This window comes from Psammomys obesus, unplaced genomic scaffold, assembly GCF_907164565.1.
Source record: "Psammomys obesus unplaced genomic scaffold, mPsaObe1.curated_primary_1811, whole genome shotgun sequence".
NCBI lineage: Eukaryota > Metazoa > Chordata > Mammalia > Rodentia > Muridae > Psammomys > Psammomys obesus.
Genome location: NW_026594143.1, coordinates 764,110 through 778,739, shown reverse-complemented (window position 1 = coordinate 778,739; position 14,630 = coordinate 764,110). Strand labels below are relative to the sequence as shown.

Genomic DNA, 14,630 nt, shown 5'->3' with positions numbered 1-14,630 from the left:
ATTTCTGTATAAGACTAGCTCATATCTTGACAGTATAGATTTCTAGACTGATTTCTTTTCTCCTCCACAATGATTTGGAGGCATAAGGCTTGTAAATTTCATTCAAGATTGACTTGTGTTAGAAAATCCAAACAAGCAGTCAGTTTCTTCTTTCCATCTTAGGTTGGCACAAAAAGTTTGGGGCTCTATATAATTTTTTTTTAGTCTAAATATTTTCTTTTTGCTTTAAGGGGATACTGCATCCAACCTGGGGAGTGCTGTTGATGAGCTCATGAGACATCAGCCCACTCTTAAAACGGATGCTACAACTGCCATCATCAAGGTAGGGATTGATAGTGGCTATGGCTTTGATCACTTAGAAAGTTGTCTGGCCAATTAGGAATGCTGCTACCTCAAGATCTAGCTATACCACTCCTAGGCATATATCCAAAAGTTGCTCAAGTACGCAACAAGGACATTTGTTCAACCATGTTCGTAGCAACTTTATTCATAATAGCCAGAACCTGGAAACAACCCAGATGTCCATCAATGGAGGAATGGATACAGAAATTGTGGTATTTTTACACAATGGAATAAAATTTGCAGACAAATTGTCTAGAAAAGATCATCCTGAGCGAGGTATCCCAAAAGCAGAAAGACACACATGGTATATACTCACTCATATAGACATATAAGATAGGATAAATATACTAAAATCTGTACACCTAAAGAAGATAAACAAGAAAGAAGACCCAGGGTAAGAAGATCAGTTCTCACTTAGAAAGACAAATGGGATGGACTTTGGATGTAGGAGAAAACAAGTAACAGGACAGGAGCCTACCACAGAGGGCCTCTGAAAGACCCTACCTAGTAGTGTATCAAAGTAAATGCTAAGACTCATAACCAAACCTTTGGCAGAGTGCAGGGAATCATAAGAAAAAAAGGAGGAGTTAATATGATCTGGAGAGGACAAAAGCTCCACAAGGACCAAATATATCTGGACAACAGATATATTTTATATATATTCTTTTATGAGACTGTTTCTCCAACCAAGGACCATGTATGGACATAACGTAGAATCTCTGCTTGGATATAGCCCATGGAAGCTCAGTATTCAAGTGGGTACCCTATTAAGGGGAACAGGCACTATTTCTGACATGAACTCAATGGCGGGTTCTTTGCCCTTCCCCCCTCCCCCGAGGGAGGAGCAGCCCTGCCAGGCCACAGAGGAGGACTTTGCAGCCAGCCCAGAAGATACCTGATAAACCAGGGTCAGATGAAAGGGAAGGAGTTCCTCGTCTATCAGTGGACTTGGGAAGGGGTAGGGAGGAGACAAGGGAGGTAGGGTGGGATTGGGAGGGAATGAGGGAGCAGGATACAGCAGGGCTACAAAGTTAATAAACTGTAACTAATCTTTAAAAAAATAAAAATGAAAAAAAAAAAGAAAGTTGTCTGGCTTTCTTAAAAGGTTGTATTAAATCTGCCTAATTTCTGAACCTTTCATTGGGGTTGTGCCTTTTCAAAATGTACAACCATTAATTAAGTCTTATGAAAAAGGCATTTATGTTGATTCTAATTTTTTTATATCAAGATCATTTTCTGAATTAACACAGTTCCTCTGTTTAGTGTAAAACCCTGTATATTGTTTTGTTATGAAATTAACAGATACACAAAGGCTCGGCTTCTGTCTGTATGAGCTTCTTGCCTGGTTAGTTTTTTCTTGGATTTTCCTCTCATTTTTTAACCATGACAGTGGATTATTGGAATCCGTATATGAGTTGCTGGTGCTTGGTAAATTCGCACAGGGATGTGATCTTTAAAGATTTTTAACTTTTTACACAACTTCTGTTCTCTTATTGTAAAACTATAGTTAATGAATACATTTCAACAATGGTGTATATATTACTAATACACATACTGCACATAGAAAATTCTCACAAAATGTTAGCCATTGCTTCATTACAAATAAATCTTTTGCTCTCTGGCTTTTAGTTACTTGAAGAAATATGTAATCTTGGAAGAGATCCAAAATATATTTGTCAGAAGCCTTCCATCCAGAAAGCAGATGGTACCGCTAATACCCCTCCTCCAAGGTCCAATCATGCTGCAGAAGAAGCCTCTAGTGAAGATGAGGAAGAAGAAGAAGTACAGGCTATGCAGAGCTTTAATTCTGCCCAGCAGAATGAAACTGAGCCTAATCAACAGTAAGTGTTTATAAGGCAAATTCTCCTACCTTACAATGTTACTTAACTTAGTACATAACAGTCTTATTTATTATCCTGGTGATGGTGGATTCCTCTATTCCTGGCCCTCGGGAGGCAGAGATGGGCAGATCTTTGTAACTTGGAAGACAGCCAGTACCACACAGCAGAAATCCAGTCATTGGGGAGTGGGGGTCATATTTATTTGTGATCAGTGGGATGGAACTCCAATCCAAGCAGCAAAGCAACTGCATTGCTGCTGAGCTTATACCTTCATCCCAACCTCTAATGTCACTTTAGTCTATAAAAAGTAAAAATTACGTAAGATCATTTTGAGGTTCTTTCTAGCCCTTGTGTGCATTGTAGTTGATTCTTTGTCGTGTTATGGCGCTGTGCTGTAATAGCATTGGTTGCATTAGAAATTTTTCTAAAAAAAATTAGTTCATGATATTAAATCAGAATTCACTATGCCAAGTTGTTAGACTTTTCTCCTATGTTGCTTGATTCAATAGTGTTTTATGTCAGAAGTGGAAGTGCTATCTCTAGATGTTAATCTTGCATTCATGGTGTTTCTTTGATGTGTAGATACTTTTGGGAAAAGAATGAAAGTTTTAGCTATGAATATGACTAGTTTGATCCGGTGCTAGTTTAACACTGGAGTTAAAATAGTCTGGTAAAGTAAGTATTAAGCCAGGAGCAATAGAAAAGAATTATTGGAACTTTAGATAACAATGTACTTGCTGGTGTCAATTATTTTCTGGGGGAGGCATTACTTAAGTCTCTGTTTATCCAAGGAAGCAAACCTACCTCTCTTCTAGTGCAATCTTCAATATACATTAAAATCATGTTTCTAAAAGTGGGAGCCATTCTCTAGGAAAATATGACCTATCTCTTCAAGGGAATAAAGCTTCAGTGTTTTCCTTCCAACCTACCCTAGTTGCCAATAACCCTGCAGGGTTGAATTGCTTTTCCTGTCTACAAATGAGAAAAGATGGAATGTGGGAAGTGATTGGTGGTGATTTTAAGTCAAGGTGTATGTTTCTATCTGTGTGTAACTTCTTTACCTGGATGGATGTCTTACAATTATCTTAGATGTAATATGCTCAGAATTCAAGCTGCTGTTAGAGTAAATTAACATTTTCATAATAGCGCTCATTTCTTCACAGTATATTCTTTACATGAGGTATTACATATCATTACCACATTTGTTCCCTATTCCAGAATATCTTCATTTGGGATAGAAAGCATATGTTCTCCCAATAATTGTGTATGCTAATTCTTTTTTGTTGTAATCCATATAAATTTCTATTTAACTGAGCAGTTACTTCCTATCTATGTGTTTATTTAATAGAACAATTGAAGAACTTTAGATTAAGTACCTATCACTCCTCTCCTTAACATTTCATTTGCCCCCTTTCCAGTTTGAACATTCTTTAGTGGACCTATCCATTTTTATTTCCTTGCCTCTATCCATCTTCCAGCACCATACATACATATTCAGGGGAATTTTTCATATATGTGTGAATATAATTTCCATATAGTGAACTGCAGTTTTTATTGTCTGCATTTTTCCACCTCAAAGTAGAGCTACTGATCTTATTTATACTGTGCATGAAATAGTTTCGCATATTTAAAAATACCCTATACCTACAGTGATAATACAAATATGCATCTAATATAGTTTCTTGTTATTTGGTTTTACTTACTGTGTTTTGGGGATTTATCCATGGTATCAACTGGTCTCAATAGTCACTACTGTTCTTTTTTTTTTTTTTCTGTTGTCTAATTATGGTTACATTTATTTAGTTTTCCTGTTGATAAACTTGGATTTTTTGTTTGCTGGGGGGAGAGGGCTAAGATGGTACCTTTTTTTCTTATTTTTTAAGATGGTGGCTTATGGAATATCTTGAAGTGTAGTTTTATGTTGGAAATCTGGAATAAAAAAGCTTAGGCGGTATAGTCTATCCTAAATTCTTAGGTTGCTAATCTACATCCAGAAACTCTAGTTTTGCTATGCATTTAACGATATACTGAAATTTATGTGCAATATCCTCATACTCATGGTTTTCAGCCTTCTAAATATTGGGGATTATATGCATGTATTGGTATTGGCCACTATAAATAATTCTGAAATAAGTCTTCTAATCCCTCCAGAGGGTCTTCCGGGTTCTTACATATTTTCATGGCATAGTGGGGCATTCTACCACATGAGTTGGGTAGCCACTAATAAAGACTGTACCTCAAAGTTGCCTTGGTCCTGGACTGTTGGGAGAAGGAAGGGCTGGACTTGCTTTTTAACCAAGGCCTTTGTTCTCTAACTGTCCCAGGAAATGCCTGTCAGTTCTTCCTTCTAAGGGATAGGCTGGGATGTGGGGGAGTGTGGCCTGATATCCCCAGGCTGTTCAGTCTCTTAGAGCAGTCACAATTTAAAGTACAGATCCATGACCTAAGAATGAGAAACTTTGAATTATATGCATAGTCTGTTGTGGTCTTTGTGACCCAATAGCAATTGTTTGTATTTAAAGCTTGTAAGTGTAGAGAGTGTTTGTTGCCTGAAGTGTGACCCACTGAGCCAGCTTCTTTGTCAAAGGCAGTTTCTTCAAGAGCTAAGAAAATCTGACTTGGCCAAAGGAAAATTTGACAGTTATGATAAATTGATTCATTACTAAAACCAGGTTTTTGTTGTTCAGAGATGTGTCTGTTCCAAATAAGGTTAAACTTAGAGAGGCATTTCTTGAGACTAGCTTGTAGGTAGAGTTCTGTTGCAGATGAAATGAAACATGAAACTGATCATTTTCAGTATTCTTAAATGACTAAAAGATGTAGAAAAGAACAAAAGTAGATGTTTGAATGAATTTGTTCCTGGAGTTGTGTTAAGAGCACATCTTGCCTTTCCTGTTTTTTTTTTTTTTTTGTTTTGTTTTTCTTTTTCTCTAACTTCACCAATCAAGAGGCCATCTGGGTTTCATTTCATTGTATCACCTAGGCTCTGCACAATCATATTTGGCATCTGCAAAGGGGCAAGAATCTCATTGAATTGGAGCGATATCTGCACTTGTTAGTTGCAGAGAGGTGGATCTTTAGATTTTTTTTTTTTTTCCGAGGAGGTGAGACCTAGTTGGGAAGGATAATTGGTCAATGGAATGCTGCAGTTGTTCTAAGGAGGAACATTATAGTCAAGGAAATGTTTTTGGTCTTTTTGTGAAATCTTTTTAAATCCTGACCTAGAGATTCCTCTCTTTGGAAGGTCTTATAATTCTTGAAGGACTTACGTTCTCAGAGTGGTATAAATATTTAAGCTGGTTTTGAAAACTGCACAGCACAGTGCCTGATACATTTTGGGAATGGACTATACCAATTTACTATTGTTTCTTGTGGATGTTGTTCACAACAAGGATTAGTTTAGAGATCCAGAAAGACCTAAGGATTAAACTTTGCAATTGTAAAGACCAAAGTGGCTACCCAGATTTCGGACAGTGATCTCAGTGTCCAATTTCCGGCATGATGAAGCCATTTGAAGTTCCCTTCAAGGACACCACTACCATCCTGCTTTGCCCAGAAGGCCTGACCAAGTCCTCTTCCTGATTTCAACAGCACTTTCTGGAATGGAATGAAGAGGTGCAAGCTGCCACACAAGCTATTATTTCTGCTTCAAGCCTAGAGAGTACAAAGGGCCATTTTCATCATCACCAAGCTTCAGTCTCTGCTGTGATTTTTATTAAAATCATGAAGTAAGGAAAATGAAATTAATCCAATCTTTTCATTAATGAAGGTCAAAAAACAAAACAAACAAAAGATTTTCTTTGTAGAATGTTCTTTTCCCACGGGCCTAGAAAAATGGCTCACCTTGCTGCTTTTATGGAAGATTGGACTTGAGTTCTCAGTATCCATCCATATTCTGTGGTTGTGTGATCCAGTGCCTCTGGCCTTTGGCCTCTATAGTTACCTGCACTCACATGTATATACATAATTAAAACTATACATATATACATAATTGAAAATAAAACTAATCTTAAGAAATTTTTTGCAAGTTTTCTCTCTGTTTTCATTTATTTTGTTTAGTGTACATGTGTGCAAGCTCAAACACATGTGGTAGGTCAGAGGACAACATTCATGAGTTTGTTCTCTCCTTTCCTGGATTCTGAGGATTGAACTCAAATTGTAAGGCTTGCATGGTGAGTGTCTTTCTCTGCTCTTCTATCTCACCAGCTCCTTTATAAATCTTTCATTGAAGGTACTTACAATATCCTTAACCATAAATCTTAGCCTTGGGTGTTTCATTACTGAGGCTATTCATAAAGCTTCTCTGTTCTCTTGTTCTTCTTCATTTTTCTTTCAAACGTTTTCATGACTGGCAACATTTTATTCATGGTATTTTATTTGTGATCTTTTATTCATGGCCTTGCTGAGATGAGAACTATTAGCCTTTTATCTTGTAGACATTTTTACCATCTTTCTCTCAGTGACCACTAATAGTTATCTCTGTTCCTCCTGTGCCACTTCTTGCTCAGAACTGTTCCAAGGACCCACCCATATCATCATCATATGCTCTTTCCTTACTTAGGTTTTCTTTTTTTCCAGGGTTTATCTTTGAGGTGTATTTTCTTTTCATATCAGTACACTGTTTGTGGTTGTTTCTCCCTGTCATTTTCTTTCAAAGGGCAATTTAAAGATGTCTTTTCTAAATCTATGACCTCATTTGTCATCTACTGTTGAAGCATTTGAAAAAGAAAAACAACAAAACCTTGATCAATTGTTATATATAATTCAGGTGTTATCATCCTGCTAGTACAAAGTAATAGGAAAGGAGGTCTTGGAAATTGACTTGAGCTTTGACTACCTTTGACTGTTCGTGAAGATTTGTCATTTAAGCATTTAAAAAAAAAAAAACTAGTAGTCCACTTTCCAACCTCTAAATGGCTGTGTGCTGGCTGTGGTGGTGCATTCCTTTAATCTCTGAGCTCGAGTCCAGCCCTGTTTCAAAATCCAGGACAGCCATGGCTACACAGAGAAACCCTGTCTCAGCAAAAGAAAAAAAAAAAAAAGAATTTGGCTATGCTTTATGTTTGATTCTTTGGTCCTTTTCAGTAAGCAAATGTTTGGTCTTCTAATTGAATTCCTTTTAAATATTTTCATGTTGAATTCTTCTAACAGTGGTTTGCCTTAGGTGGGATAATGTCATTTGTGTGTGTGTGTGTGTGTGTGTGTGTGTGTGTGTGTGTGTGTGTGTGTGTATTAAAGGACTGGTTTTTCATTTTATACTCTGAACTGTATTGTTTGTGATTATTGATTTTGGCTCTTTTTTTCTTTCTGTCTTCAGAGTCTTAAGGTTCATATACTAAAGGATAGGACTATCATTTAGAAAAAGGACTAGAATTTCCATCTGTCACTTTTCCTCAGTTTGTTCTCTTCTCACTAGCGTGAATTTCTGTATAACTTACTCTTTTGTTCTTAACAGGGTTGTTGGTACAGAGGAACGTATTCCTATCCCCCTCATGGATTACATCCTTAATGTGGTAAGATTCATCGTATAGATTTTTTTTTTTTTTTTTTTTTTTCAGGACAATGTGTAAGGTTATCAGAGCGTTTAATGTTTGATTTCTGTAGGGCCTTTAAAGTACAGAGGGGAAGATGTGCAGAACTGAAAATACTTTGCTCTTGCCCCTTTTCAATAACCAGTACTCTCAGCCTTTTTATATTCTCACTTTTTTGTTAACTGCTACTGTTGTACATTTGAATTTTAACAAGATTTGGTGTGTTAAGCAAGTATTACTTGAATTTGTCCAACATGCTTCCCACCACCACCACCACATACACAAATTTTACTTCCCTTTTTTAAAAAAGAATTTATGAACCTTTTTAATTTGTTATGGGAAAATGCAAAGAGTGCTATTTCCCCAAATTATTTAGTATTTATTCTAGGTTATTAAGCACTTCTAAAACTTCCACAGATCATTTCTTTTGTGCTTATGTGTTTGTTGCAACATTTTTTCCTTAATTTTTTTGATTTATTTCAAATCACAATACTAGAGTTCATGTTTTATTTATATCAGTAAGTACTCTTATGTGTGAGAAGCCAAACGAAAGGAATACACAAGACAATTAAGACATTAGATCTGTTTTTGCCACTAATTCAAAGTGTGCCTCTGAGCAAGTTAGTTTAACTTCTCTTTGCTTTCAAATTGTTTGACTTCTGGAGTGGTTGAAAAAGTGGATTGAGAAGTTATAATTTCTTGTTTTATATATATATATATAACCTTTTCATTACCTAGATGAAATTTGTGGAGTCTATTCTGAGCAACAATACAACAGATGACCACTGCCAAGAATTTGTAAATCAGAAGGGACTATTACCTTTGGTTACCATTTTGGGTCTTCCCAATCTGCCCATTGACTTTCCCACATCTGCTGCCTGTCAGGCTGTTGCAGGTGTCTGCAAATCCATATTGGTAAGACATCTAGCCAACTATTTTACATCTATGTATGTACTTTCATCGTGTTCTCCCTTACCTATAGTTAAAAACTGATAAATTTGTGTCTGTTCTACTTAATATATTTTATAATATTTCTCTTAGAAAATATTTTTTGTTTCTGCATTTGTCGTGTAGTACTGCCATTTGAGTTCATATGAGTGTAAAGTGTATTTTCAAGAAAACTTTCTAGCTTTATTTATGCTTTGTTATAAGTTTTTGATTGTAGTATGCTCATTCATTTTGCAGTGTATTTTCCTTTTCCCAAACCTTTATTAGTCATGAATTGATCTGTAATTCATTGCTCAAATTCTACCAAAAACAAAATGCGTTTATTTCCAAAACACATTTGATTTAGCAAGCTTTCTCAGCTTGAGGTACTCTAGGTACCTTATGTAATAGCATTGTATAGTATTTGAGATTGTTGTGGTGAAATCAGTGTTTATCAGGTTTGTCAGTTTTATCGATTTTCTTTTTAAAGCTAATTGATATTTCACTGTATACACATTACATCATATAGATTGCTTCTATTTTTGCCCATGATGAATACTGTTGTAAACTTGAGTGTATAAATAGCTCTTAAATATTTGCCTTTTAATTCTTTTGGATGTGTACTTTGAAGTGAAATAGCTCAATCAAATGATAATTCTATTTTTTCGTGTCTGCATGAAAACCATCAAGGTGTATTTTCCATTCCTACTACCTACATACATATAAGGATTGTAATTTCACCATCTCCATATCATATCATTCTGTTTTTTTTTTTTAATACTAGCCATTCTTGAGATTATAAAGTAGTATTTCATTTTCATTTTGACTTGCATTTGGTGGTATTGAGCATAGCTTCTCTTTTTGTGTACTTGAGTTATTGTCTGTGTGTATCTTTTGTTAATGTATATTCGTGTCCTTTAGAATATATTTAATCGAATTAAGGTGTTTTGCTGTTGATTGTAGAATATCGCTGTATATATTGAATATCACCCTCTTTTTCAGATACATCACTTGAAAATATTCTCATTCTGTGGGTTGCCTCTTTGTTGACAGTATCTTTGACATACTAAAGATTTTTATGCTGACCATGCCCATTTTATCTTTTGTTGTTGTCATCATTGCTTTCTATGCTTTTGGTGTTGATCCAAAAAAATTTAGATAATTTTATTTTTATGCTTTAATCTAGGAATTATATGTTTTCAGTTCATAGGTCTTTGAACATTTGGAGATTTTGGAGACTCTGAAGGTTTAACTTTCTTTTTGTATGTGTGTGCATAATCACATTTCCCCTCCAATATCATTTATTGAAAATACTGTCCTTTTATTAAACCATCTCCTGTCACTCTTTCAAACACAGTTTAACTATAAAATGTGAAGTTTTCTCTCTGGGCTTTATTCTTTTCCATTGGTTGCCCAGTATCACAATTTGGATTACTATTAACTTTGTAATAGGGTTGGAAACCAGGAAGTGTAAGAACTCCAAATTCAATTGGTTCCTGTAACCCAAGATTATTTTGGCTTCAAGTCCCTTGAAAAGTTGTATGTGAATTATGAGAAAAATCTGCCTCCAACCCACCATAAGAAAGATTGGAATTTTGATAATAATTACAATAAAGCTCCTGTCAGCTGTTTTTGTGCAGTGATAAATCTTTTCTAGAAACTACAATTTAATGGTTTATTTTGTTTCACTCTTTGCAGGTATAAAGTGCTTTCATAGGAGAACAAGGGGAAAGGACTGATCTAACTACCCCACCTCAAAGATGCTCTGTGAGGAGGGATAGATTTATTTCAAGCCATAGGAAGGCAAATAATTTCTAGCTTTGCGTAACAAGTGGTAATCTTTAATTGCCAGATTTTTTCTTTCTTAACTTGAAAAGAAATGTAATACTTGGGTTGTCTATTAAAATAATTTGCCTTCCTGATGCCAGTCTTATAGAGTCAGTGCTCTTGTCTTAGAGAGAAGACAGCATATATCTTAAGTACTTCATGACCTGAAAACATAATTTATCTATTAAGAGTTTGGCTAGTCAATAGCTTTTATAATACTTGCTTTCTCCTTTATTTCTCTCTGTTCCATTTGTACCACTAGATATGTATACGACTGTTCAATTTATATAACATTGTATGAGGTGAGGATTCACATGCCATCCCAGCTTCCTTACTTACCAGTGTTTACTTGTGTTTTACTAAAATATCAATTTACTCTTTAGAAATAAGTGGAAAGCAACATTGTAATATCCATTTTCAAGATTTGGAACTTTGCCTATCATTGCTCTTTTCTAAGCAAAATATGAAACTAACCTCTTCTATAGCAGTACAACAGACAGTCCTGTTTCATATTTACATACTTTAAGTATGATTGGCTCATCAGGTTTAAAAATAGTCTGCTATTACCAAAGGTAATAAGATATATCATTACTAGCTTCATATTTTAGAATTGCCATTTATAAAGTGAGGGACATGACTGACTGAAATTTTGGAGAGTTCAGGTAATAGTCACTTTCACTGTGAATGTTAAAAAAGTAATGTATATGTGTTTCATTACATAGTGCGACACATGCATTATTCTTGTTTCAGACCCTTTCACATGAACCTAAAGTTCTTCAAGAAGGTCTCCTTCAGTTAGACTCTATCCTTTCCTCCTTGGAACCTTTACACCGGCCCATTGAATCCCCTGGGGGCTCTGTGTTACTGCGAGAACTGGCATGTGCAGGCAATGTTGCTGATGCTACCCTCTCAGCTCAGGCCACACCTCTGTTGCATGCACTCACTGCTGCCCATGCCTACATCATGATGTTTGTTCACACCTGCAGAGTTGGGCAGGTAAGAATAATCGTGAAGCTATGGTTTCAGCTTAAAGCCAGTAAAATGCCAAGGGCCTATATATACTTGTTAGATTACTGTGGTTAGGAACAAATCCAGAGCTAAAAGAATAGTCTTATTTAGTATTGAGAATTGTTGGACAGTACATCTGGTGGTTGATGTCTTGTGCTTTAAATTGCTATGTGGTTTCATTCTCTCTTTTAGTTTTTATTAGCATTTGTGTACCCATATAATTTTTCATTTGAATGGAACTTTAAGAAGAATCATTATTGTTATATCTATAACATAAAGGTTGAATTGATGCTTCTGAAGGCAAAAATTTATTGGATGTCCATTTTATCTTACCACTATCTTTTTTTAATAGCAGATATGAAACTTATTTCATATGAAACTTATTTCATATCTTCTTTCACCTTTATGGAGGTTCTACGTATCAAGCTCAGGTTACAGAGCTTGCATAGCAAGCATCTTTATCCCTGAGCCATCTTGATAGCTTTTGTTTATCTAATTTCTATACAAGCACATTTAGATCAAACAGTGGCGTGGCAAAAATTATTTCACCACAAACATTTAAATTAATAGTTAGCAGACAGCAACAAGAAGATGCATCAATGCTATATTGCCTGCAATCTGTGATCTCTGTTGTTCCGTAAAGAAAATGGCTGTCTAGACTAGAAAGATGACTCAGTTGCTAAGTGCCTGCTCTATAAATCTGAGGACCTGAGTTTAATCCCCAGAAATTAGATGTAAGTACCTACAAACATGGCACGTGCTTATATTTCCCAGCACTGTGAAAACAGACAGGTTAGATTCCTGGGGCTTGTGAGCTAGCCCAAAAGGCCAAATGGACAAGCTCTAGGTCGAGAGAGTCCCTGTCTCAAAAAGTGGGGTTGACAGCATCAGAGGAATAGATTGTTTGCTGAACTCCACAAGTAGAGGCACCCATACACACATGATAAAAGAAAGTAAGTAGCCTGCCTCTGGGTATTTGTGGTCACTATTTTGCCACCTTTATTTTTCAAGAAGTTATCAGAAAAATAAACGGTCTAATAGTTCAACAACATTATTTTGGGAAAGAGTACATTCTCTTTCAGCTAACTATGTAGTCCAGACATGCCTGAACTCATTATCAGCTCCAGCCTCCAAAATTACTGGGATTATAGGCAAGCGATAGCATACCAAACAGGAAAATACTATCTTACACCTTTCTAAAATAGCTAAAGGTTGATATTTTTAAAATAAAATGGTTTGGGGACCATGTTAAATATGAAAATACTTCTCCTTTGGTTGCAGAGTGAAATTCGTTCTATCTCCGTAAACCAGTGGGGTTCTCAGTTGGGTTTGAGTGTTCTCAGCAAGCTGAGTCAGTTATACTGTTCGCTGGTGTGGGAAAGCACTGTCCTCCTCTCACTGTGTACTCCCAACAGGTAAGAGAATGATTATTTCTCTTAATATCTCTCTTGGTTTTTCTAACAGACAAAGTTTATAAAAAGCTTGCAAGATTTCTTTGAACAGGGTGGGCAGATTTGATAAAAAAAAAAAAAAGTTCCAGTGGTTTATCCTTCCCACTTTTTAGACTAGGACCTTAACTGACAATTATAACATCTTGTTCATGTGTAATTTGATTTCCTCGGGATGGTTGTATTAGCATAACGCAGATTTTGTTTGTTACTACTTCAGGATGTTTTTATTGAATTTAGAAAAACATAACTTCTCTGGAAGGTATTGGCCAAGCAAGTCAGAGACCATGCAGAAAACAAGGAAACTATAATTGTGCTTTTTTTTTCCTTTTGCTTTGATTTTTATATGTTTACTATTTTCCTTGTTGTAGCCTACCATCTGGATGTGAATTTGGACAAGCGGACATGCAGAAACTGGTTCCAAAGGATGAGAAGGCAGGTACGAGCCAGGGCGGAAAAAGATCAGGTAACTCTAAGAAACTAAAATCTTAAGTCATTACTTCTCCTTAGTATTGTCCCTGGGACTTCATAAGCTTAGTGTGAAACTTAGCTGTTTGTCATATTTAGTCTTCAGATTTTATCATTTTACTGGTTTTTAATTTCTAACTTTAGATTTCGTCATTTCTTCTGTAAAAACATATATATATTATAATAAAATTAGCATAACAGGAGAACATGTATTTCTGCTACCACATAACACACAACATTTGAGAGTTAACTGCCTGATCTTTTCCCTGAGGATATTTAAAAATGATAAAAATATCTATATTTGTGTCTTAAGTATCAAGAGTTGACTTGCTTTCTAAAGTGCTATTTTGAAAAATGAAAGTGTTTGCATGTAGTTTAATATAAATACAAGATTGAGCCATAAAAATTTTTCCAAAAACTGATGCTTATAGTTTAATTTCAGTATAGTATGACTTTTAGTTTTTAGTATAAATTCTCTGTCACCTGTTGAGAAAAGCATTTTTCTTAATTTTATGAGTAGCAATATTGTTCATGCTGAATTAAATGATTGTTAATTGAAAACTTCCACGTATTTAATACCTGGAGTCTATTTTAAGTACATAAAGCTGAAAAATAATAAAGACATATATATATATATATATATATATACATACATATATATATATATATATATATATATATATATATATATATATATATATATATATCTCAGATGTTCTTTAAAATACATCTCTGCATGAGGGGGAGCAGGGACTGCTTCTATCATGAATTCAGTTGACTGCTCTTTGATCACTTGTTCCTGATGATACAACCTTGCTAGGTCACCAAGAAAGAGGATCCAGGCAGTCCTGATGAGACTTAACAAGCTATGGACAGATGGCAGTAGTGGAGAACTCACCTTTCAGTGGACTGGGGGAATGGGATGAGAGGAAGAAGGAGGGAGTTGAGGGAGGGGGCTTCAATCAGGGTATATAATGAATAAATCGTAAACAAAAATAAATAAAAGAAAAATGCATTGAAATTACTGAGAGAAATTTAAGGAAACAAATCAAAGAAAACATGTATCTTCTTAATATATAAGAATTTCTACCAGCTGGTTATTATGGGGTTTGGGAAAGATTGAGACAAGTATATACAGACCTCTAAGGTTAATTTTAGAGAAAATATATATCTCAAATTTTAGACTATTTCAAATTTAACGTAAAGAATAAACTTTATTGAGAACTGCAGATAAAAAT

At 35.3% G+C, this 14,630-nt stretch overlaps 1 protein-coding gene across 1 annotated transcript in view; it reads left to right on the top strand.

Annotated features, from left to right (window-relative positions):
* Positions 1-14,630, top strand: part of Huwe1 (HECT, UBA and WWE domain containing E3 ubiquitin protein ligase 1) — a 138,242-nt gene that overhangs the window by 64,284 nt on the left and 59,328 nt on the right. The window contains 7 exon segments of the mRNA XM_055617925.1: positions 231-322; positions 1,972-2,183; positions 7,639-7,696; positions 8,453-8,629; positions 11,219-11,464; positions 12,758-12,891; positions 13,296-13,363. Of these exon segments, the coding sequence (XP_055473900.1) occupies positions 231-322; positions 1,972-2,183; positions 7,639-7,696; positions 8,453-8,629; positions 11,219-11,464; positions 12,758-12,891; positions 13,296-13,363 (987 nt within the window).